This window comes from Triticum aestivum, chromosome 4D (genome assembly GCF_018294505.1).
Source record: "Triticum aestivum cultivar Chinese Spring chromosome 4D, IWGSC CS RefSeq v2.1, whole genome shotgun sequence".
NCBI classification, from domain to species: Eukaryota; Viridiplantae; Streptophyta; class Magnoliopsida; order Poales; family Poaceae; genus Triticum; species Triticum aestivum.
This window is the reverse complement of record NC_057805.1, coordinates 83210068-83218980: the sequence shown is the minus strand read 5'-3', so window position 1 is coordinate 83218980 and position 8913 is coordinate 83210068. Positions and strand designations below refer to the sequence as shown.

General features: G+C 47.9%; 1 protein-coding gene across 2 annotated transcripts; it reads left to right on the top strand.

Moving 5' to 3' along the window:
* Positions 1-3036: 3036 nt before the first annotated feature.
* LOC123099690 (TPD1 protein homolog 1B-like) lies at positions 3037-3842 on the top strand. 2 transcript variants are annotated; one of them, XM_044521801.1, is made up of 2 exons: positions 3037-3172; positions 3316-3842. In XM_044521801.1, exons 1-2 carry the CDS (start codon positions 3094-3096, stop codon positions 3726-3728), a joined length of 492 nt encoding a protein of 163 aa, XP_044377736.1. In that variant the 5' UTR covers positions 3037-3093; the 3' UTR covers positions 3729-3842. The 2 variants fall into 2 exon arrangements, with proteins under 2 accessions (XP_044377736.1, XP_044377735.1); XM_044521800.1 differs by having other exon boundaries at positions 3044-3172; positions 3310-3842.
* The last annotated feature ends 5071 nt before the right edge of the window (positions 3843-8913 follow it).

The following is an 8913-nucleotide window of genomic DNA, read 5'->3' as shown; positions in this document are numbered from 1 at the left end:
CCCTCCCATTCTATGGCCACCACATGTGGGGCTGCCTCACTTGAGCCAAGCCAAGTGGCAGCTCCTTGGCGCCATCTGAAAAAATCCGGGAGGATCCGGATCCCTCCCAATATTTTTGGATGCATTTTGAAACTTTTTTGGGTCTCTGGATTTTTTGGTTTTCTCTGAAACAATTTCGACGTCATCGAAACTTTCTCTCAAACTCCTAACCACCTAGTACTCAGTAGATCGATGTCCTTAAGTGTGTGACCCTGTAGGTTCGGTGAAGTATAGACATGACTAGAATCCTTCTGATCAATGATCAATTGCGGAATCATGGATACTGGTATTGACCCATATACCCACATGCATGATATACGAGTAATCCTGAAGTTAATTACCATGTGCTATTCCTTTTGCTCCGTGATATGTTACAAAACCCAAGGTGAGATTTGTCAGCATCCCCGTGAATCAACTACTTGTTCACTATGTCATTTTTCTCGTTACCTGTTTTTTTTCTCGTTCCCATGTTTCGGTATCTCCGTGATCAAATCACCCTGTGTCTGGCTAGACAATGATGGATACCGTCACACCGAGAGGGCCCAAAGAATATCCCTCCATTGTTCGAGGAGTAAATCCCAGTCTTGAGCTATCAAGTACCCTGTCATACTTTTTCGATGTACCCGTAAGTTGTCGTTATGGTCACCGTGTTATGCGTGATGTTTGACGAACCCCAAAGTGTACCGTCAGGCATGAAGGTACCCGATACTCTCATGGACTAAGGAATTATGCAAGCGTTAACTTTATTGTGTTATTTACCATTAACTTGTGATGAAAGCATCTCATAGTATAACACCCAATTGGGTTTGTTCAACACAAGTGTTCTTCTAGCATAGTGTCCTCAAAGTTGTTGGCACCCTTTGTTACACTAACTCATGCCCATGATCAGAAAGACGAAACCATCATGCAACACTTAGCTAGTCTTTGAAGCGAGACTAGGAATCTATTTTACCGTTTATTATTGCACACATGCGCATGAGTTTCCTTCTGAGCCTCTTGGATATACAAACTCGAGAACCACTGCAATTGTAGCACGAAACATAAACTCAATTACAAACATGGAAATAAATAATAACATTTATAATTGTCTCTATGGCATATTTCCTTAAACAACACCTCCGCCACCAGCCCGACCTCACAGGAGAACTTCATGCAGATTCCACCAACCTTCCCTAAGGACGATGACAACTTTGACATGTACTACACCAATGAGGCGTATGATGAAATGAAAAAGGTGAAAAAAGGTTTGGTTTTCATTTGTTTAATTTGTACAACATACATTAATTTTACATGAAAATTTATATATCTCATTACTTTCTTAATTACGGCAATGTAGTCAGCAAATCATATATGGAGATGATGAACGAGGCGGTAGGCATAGATGACATGTCTTTGTCCACTCAATTTGATGATGATGATTTTGCTTCGAAAACAAACAAGAGGGGGAGCAGTTTCTCCTCGGAGGAAGTTAAAGCGTTGGTCATGGCATGTCAGAGTGTAAGCCTTGATCCGATATGAGGGACCGATCAAAGTATAGAGACCCACTGGAGGCGCATTGTTGATCAGTATCATCGCAATGTGTCTGTTTCAGCTCAACGCTCGATTAAGTCACCCAGTGGTCGATGGGCCTTCATTCAGGAATCTTGCAGTCATTGGGCTGGTTGTGTTGCTAATGTAGAACATGCCAAACCCAGTGAAATGACATAGGGCATGATGGTGAGTATTTCTTGCTCAAAATTTTCTATGAATAGCTTACATTCAGGTTTCTATTGTGAAATTTTAAACTTAACAGCTTGGCTGCGCAAATGGCATGTACAAGCATAGGAATCCAAAAAACATGTCTTTTGTCCTGTACCATTGTTGGGCTTTGCTAGAACAATGGCAAGTGAACAAACAGAGAAAGCGAGCATCTTCATCTGAGGAAGGCCAAATCTACGCAATTTCATATACTTGTACTAGTATAGTACACAATTTCACGCCCTGATTTATTTTATGGGAAGACCCATTCCACATTTAAAATAGGTGCATGCGTTGTACTCAAAGTCTCAAACATGACAAGTAACGTAACGATGAAATACGTTCATGCATGCCCTCGCACTACTACTACTATGCACGTATGCACTATGCAGTCTAGCTGAAACGATGTCAAGAGGGGGACGTGTAGCTAGTGCATCGTGAACGTGGAGATCGAGGCCACCAACCAACAGCCATCAATCAAGTCTCCCGCGCATGCATGAGAGACCGGCCGTTGAAATGGCCGGCGCCGCCGCAATGCATGCATTGGTTGGCCGTAGCGCACGCATGTCTCGGTTATTAACTTGGCGGCGCCGGCGCAACGCATGCATTGGCTGGCCGTACGCACGTCTCGAGGAGCTAGCATGTCCTCCTCGGCGAGGAATTCATCCAGCGTGTACACATCAGCTGGATCCATGCTGCTTGTGGTGTCAGTCTCATCATCGGGTGAATGAGTATACATCGGCCTGAAATTATATAACAGACTGGTAAGGGAAAAATCAGCGTCCATAACAAACTAGTGAAAGAAAAAGTAGCAACTAAAGAAGAAGTTGTACGCTCGATTATTAAATACTTTTGCAGTGAAAGAATGTTATATGTCTAAAGAGGTGACGAAAAACTTACGAGTAACTGAAGGCTTAGATCTTTCATGCATTTGTACCCACTTAGCAAAGGACTCCAATTTCAAACATTACACCATATAAACATAGCTTTCACCAAATTAACCTCAGCAGGGGTCAGACGCTATCAGCTAAGAGCCGTATTCTAGCTGATACACAACGACCTCCTCTCTCTTCCTTAATCACGGTGTTCAACCCAAAGCAGCAGCCTAGCCATATATAGCTTCGTTTCCCAAGCCACGAGTCAATTATGGCGCTACGTAGTAGTGCGAGTATCTTTGTCGCGCCGGCGTTTAGTTTTTCAAGAGAACTTGCTAGTATAAGTACCCACGCCCGGTGGATTCTACGTCAAGGTACTCCGTCCACACAGGGCTGTGAAGAGAGAATTAGATCAGCCTCGGGGCTAGAACAGGAAGGCGCCATGGCATGCTTTCGGAGTCGTTCAAGAGCTGCGGCCGTGGTCGTTGTCACCATGCTCCTGCTCCAAGCTTGCAGTGAAGGTAGTTAATGTAGTTTGTACGTAATCATGGATCTAAATGCTTACTGATTCTTCATCTTTTGCACACTTGTTTTGTAATCATGGATCTAAATGCATACTACTTCTTCATCTTTTGCTCACTTGTTTTGCTTCTGCTAGTTTCAGCATCTTCCTCGCCGCAGTTCCGCAAGATGTTGGTCAGCGTCAATGCATCTTCCATGTCATCGAGCGGCGGCGGAGGCCACTCGGCGGAGCCGTTGGAGCTGGAGGAGTGCTCGAAGGACCTCCTGGAGGTTTTTCAGAACAACGCGCCGAGCATGGCCGGCGGCATGCCGACCTACAGCGTCGAGATCACCAACACCTGCATCGACTGCGCCGTGTGCGACGTCCACATCGCATGCGGCGACTTCGCCTCAAATGACGTCATCGACCCAGACAAGTTCCGCCGCCTCGGTTTCAACGACTGCCTCGTCAATGGCGGCGGGTCCATCGAGCCCAGCTTCCCTGTGTCGTTCCAGTACGGCAACTCCTTTCCCTACCCGATGACAGTCGCGTCCGCCTCCTGTGACTGTAACTAGCTATATATGGCTAGGGTACGAATGAAGCTATCTATTTTCGTTACAAATAAAATCAAGTAGAGCTCGGCTACCGGCTTGTGGTCTAATCTTACTTCTGGAGCTACTGTTATCTACTACTCCCTCCGTCCGGAAATACTTATTATCAAAATAAATAAAATGTGATGTATCTAGATATATATTGGTTTTAGATACATATCTTTTTATCCATTTTGATGAAAGTATTTTCGGACGGAGGAAGTATCAGTGTATATGGCGTACCTTGAGGACTAGTTGAACCGAGTCCAATGAAAAACATTTTAAAGTTCTCCCATTTTAGTAAATGTCAGTCAGCCTTCAATCCCTATCTTTGTCCTTATATTTCACTCAGTATAAGGCGATGAGCAAGAGGGAAGAATGATAACAAAATAGGCTCACAAATAGTGGATAATTTAACAATTGTGAAAAATAAGGATAATAATTCACAAGGTAGATTACCATAAAAAATGATTGTCAACAAAGGTCGCATATAACACTTCTTTTTCAATACAACCCTGCTAAATACATCGATATACCATATCTGCCCATACCCCTTCATAACAAATGATAGGATGGTTTTCTATTAAAAAAGTCGTCGACCCAAGTAGCCGTGGAGCACGCAGATATGCGCCCTCTATACATGTATACATTTGTCGTATGTGGGTGTTTAACGTGGCATCCTAGGCCCATGCACGCGCCGCTGCACCTCGCCTGTGTTAGACTATATACGTAGATTCTATATACACCTTGTATTGTACCTTTTGGCACCTCTATATATATGAGATAGTCACACCCCGTTTAGGGTGTCGAGCAGTTTCCCAACATACATGTTTTACATGGTATCAGATTATGTTACGATGCCTTCCGCTGCCCCCGCCGCCGCCGTTGCGCCGGCTCCTGCCGTCGCCATCGCTGCGCCGGCTCCTGCCATCGCCCGTTCGTCGCCCTTCCTCGCCTCTCGGCCCCTTGCCGCGGCTTAGTGGCAAGCCCAGTCCCCTGTTGGTGCCCCTCCTGGCTCCCCGATCGGATCGGGCGCACCGGGCGATCTGCCTCCGTCGGTCTCCTTCGGTGGTCCGTCCTCCTCGACCGACGTTGCTGCACCGACGCCCTACCGCGGTCCTCCGCCCGCGTACGGCGCCCCACCTGCACCGATCTACGATGCCCCGCCGCCGTATGGCGTCCCCGCACCGCTGTATGGTGCCCCTGCCTCGGCGTATGGTGCCATGCCACCGCCGCCGTTTGCCTGGCCGCTGCCTCCCTATGGTGCGCCGCCCCCACAACCCTACGCGGCGCCGCCGCCGCAACCCTACGCGGCGCCGCCGCCTTCGCTGCCCTACGGGGCCGAGCCTACGGCGCCTCCTGGGGCCCCAATCGCCTCTACCCGCAGTGCCCTAACTGCTGCTCCTCATGGCGCCTACCCATCCTCGCCGTACAATGGTGTCGTGCCTGGCCATGGCACCTCCCCGGTGATCGCTGCTCACCCGAAGACGGCCCCATCGATGGGCCTCTACGCGCCCCCGGCGCAGGCTCACGCTGATCATGCTGTGGCGCCGTCGCCGTTTTACTTCTCGCACCTTCTTCCGGTGAAGCTTACGTCGGACAACTACTTGTCGTGGCGTGCTCAGGTGCTGCCTCTCCTCAGGAGCCGCTACTTGGAGGGATACGTTGACGGCTCCATCCCGTGCCCGCCGCCGTATCATCCGGCATATCACATGTGGGTGGCCCAGGATCAGGCAATCCTCTCCGCCATCCAGTCTTTGCTCAATCTGAGCGTTTCGTCGCTGGTCATCTTTGCCGCGACATCTCGGGATGCATGGACGGCGCTTCACACCAGCTTCGCCTCTCAATCTCAAGCGCGTGCTCATTCTATACGCACTGAGCTGAGGGAAACCAAGCTTGACAGTCTTAGCATCACAGACAACTTCAACAAGATGACCGGTCTCGCCGACACATTGGCCTCCGTCGGCCAGCCACTTGGCCCCGAGGACTTCACCACCCACGTCCTCAATGGTCTTGATGATGACTATGATAATCTCATTGAGAACGTCCATGGTCGCGACGCTCCACTTCAGCCACGTGAGCTCTATGCGCGCCTCCTCGGCCGCGAACAGCGCATCAAGGCGCGTCGTGCCGCCCGAGCTTCGTTTCTGCCAATGTCGCGACCCGCGGCAAACCTCGGAAGCTGTCTCCGCCCGGTGGCAAATCGACGTCCTCACCATAGCAGGCTCTGCGGGGGGCCGCGCCATCCATTACCGGCAGCAGTCGCCCGCTCACTTGCTGTCCCTACTGCGGTGCTCAGCAGGCTTGCCAGCTGTGTGGCATTGAACGCCATATTGCCTCTCGCTGTCATCGACGCTTCAAGCAAGATTTCCTTGGTCTGGGCAACAACGGCAAAGGGACTGACAAGCAGGCTGCCGCTGCGGTGACGAGTCATGAGCACGGGCACACTCCGTCCTACTCCATCGATCCTACGTGGTATATGGACACAGGAGCTACCAACCACCTCACCAGCGAGATGGGCAAGCTCTCCACCCAGGAGCAATATTGTGGTCATGATCAGGTGCACACCACCAATGGAGCAGGTATGCGCATCTCTGATGTCTACTACACAACCTTCTTCTTATAGACGTTGTTGGGCCTCCAAGTGCAGAGGTTTGTAGGACAGTAGCAAATTTCCCTCAAGTGGATGACCTAAGGTTTATCAATCCGTGGGAGGCGTAGGATGAAGATGGTCTCTCTCAAACAACCCTGCAACCAAATAACAAAGAGTCTCTTGTGTCCCCAACACACCCAATACAATGGTAAATTGTATAGGTGCACTAGTTCGGTGAAGAGATGGTGATACAAGTGCAATATGGATGGTAGATATAGGTTTTTGTAATCTGAAAAAATATAAAAACAGCAAGGTAATTAATGACAAAAGTGAGCATAAACGGTATTGCAATGCATTGAAACAAGGCCTAGGGTTCATACTTTCACTACAAGTTCTCTCAACAATAATAACATAATTGGATCATATAACTATCCCTCAACATGCAACAAAGAGTCACTCCAAAGTCACTAATAGCAGAGAACAAACGAAGAGATTATGGTAGGGTACGAAACCACCTCAAAGTTATCCTTTCTGATCGATCTATTCAAGAGTCCGTAGTAAAATAAAACGAAGCTATTCTTTTCGTTCGATCTATCATAGAGTTCGTACTAGAATAACACCTTAAGACACAAATCAACCAAAACCCTAATGTCACCTAGATACTCCAATGTCACCTCAAGTATCCGTGGGTATGATTATACGATATGCATCACACAATCTCAGATTCATCTATTCAACCAACACAAAGAACTTCAAAGAGTGCCCCAAAGTTTCTACCAGAGAGTCAAGACGAAAACGTGTGCCAACCCCTATGCATAAGTTCACAAGGTCACTGAACCCGCAAGTTGATCACCAAAACATAAATCAAGTGAATCAATAGAATACCCCATTGTCACCACGGGCATCCCACGCAAGACATACATCAAGTGTTCTCAAATCCTTAAATATTCAATCCAATAAGATAACTTTGAAGGGAAAACTCAATCCATTACAAGAGAGTAGAGGGGGAGAAACATCATAAGATCCAACTATAATAGCAAAGCTCGCGATACATCAAGATCGTGCCACCTCAAGAACACGAGAGAGAGAGAGGTCAAACACATGGCTACTGGTACATACCCTCGGCCCCGAGGGTGAACTACTCCCTCCTCGTCATGGAGAACGCCGGGATGATGAAGATGGCCACCGGTGATGGATCCCCCCTCCGGGAGGGTGCCGGAACGGGTCTAGATTGGTTTTCGGTGGCTACAGAGGCTTGCGGCGGCGGAACTCCCAATCTAGGTTATGTTCTGGGGGTTTCTGTATATATAAGAGGTTTTGGCGTCGAGAGCAAGTCAGGGGGGTCTCCGGGCTGTCCACGAGGTAGGGAGGCGCGCCCAGGGGGTGGGCGCGCCCCCCACCCTCGTGGGCAGCCCGAGACTCTTCTGGCCCAACTCTTTTACTCCATGGCCTTCTTCTGGTCCAAAAATAAGTTCCGTGAAGTTTCAGGTCAATTGGACTCCGTTTGGTTTTCCTTTTCTGCGATACTCAAAAACAAGGAAAAAACAGAAACTGGCACTCGGCTCTAGGTTAATAGGTTAGTCCCAAAAATCATATAAAATAGCATATAAATGCATATAAAACATCCTAGAAGGATAATATAATAGCATGGAACAATAAAAAATTATAGATACGTTGGAGACGTATCAATCTCACACGTTGGTCAGGCCTCACTTCTTGCACACAACTTTTAAAAACTGCATCTTTCCAATGTTCTTCGAGTTCCATCTGCTACGCGTAGTTTGTTATCTATTCCTCAACTTACTCGTGATAATAATGTCCTTGCTGAGTTTCATCCTTTTCGTTTCTTCATCAAGGATCGAGACACGAGGGTCGTTCTGCTTAGCGGTCGTCTTCGCCATGGCCTGTATGCACTTGACGCATCGCCCGCACCTCCTATGCAGTTTTGTCCCTGGGCGTTTAGCAGTGTTCGTGTGTCGCCTACGCACTGGCATGTGCGCCTTGGTCACCCTGCTGCTCCTATAGTTCGTCACGTGCTGCATCGTCATGAACTACCAGTTGTGTCCAATAAAATTGCTGAAACTATCTGTGATGCCTGTCAGCAAGGCAAGAGTCACCAACTTCCTTTTTCAGAGTCTAGTCGTGTTGTGAAACATCCTCTTGAGCTTGTGTTTTCTGATGTATGGGGTCATGCCCAAACTTCCGTTAGTGGCCACAATTATTATGTCAGCTTTATTGATGCTTATAGTCGGTTTACTTGGCTGTATCTTATTAAGCGTAAATCTGATGTGTTTGATGTTTTCATTCAGTTTCAAACACATGTTGAGCGTCTCCTTAAGCAGAAAATTCTTCATGTTCAAACCGACTGGGGGTGGGGGGGGGGGGTAAGCATCGTCATCTTGTAGAAACTGGCCTTACCTGACTAGCTCATGCCTCCGTTCCATTTCAGTTTTGGAGTGATGCTTTTTCCACAGCCAGTTTCTTGATAAATAGGCTTCCCTCACGACTTCTGAAAATGAAAACTCGGATTGAACTCTTGCTCAACGAAATCCCAGACTACACGTTCCTAAAAGTGTT

Bases quoted from the DNA above. Each gene is read 5' to 3' on its own strand.
- LOC123099690 (XM_044521800.1), top strand. From the start codon at position 3,094: ATGGCATGCTTTCGGAGTCGTTCAAGAGCTGCGGCCGTGGTCGTTGTC. The intron at 3,173-3,309 runs GTAGTTAATGTA...TGCTTCTGCTAG, and splicing joins GCTCCAAGCTTGCAGTGAAG to TTTCAGCATCTTCCTCGCCG.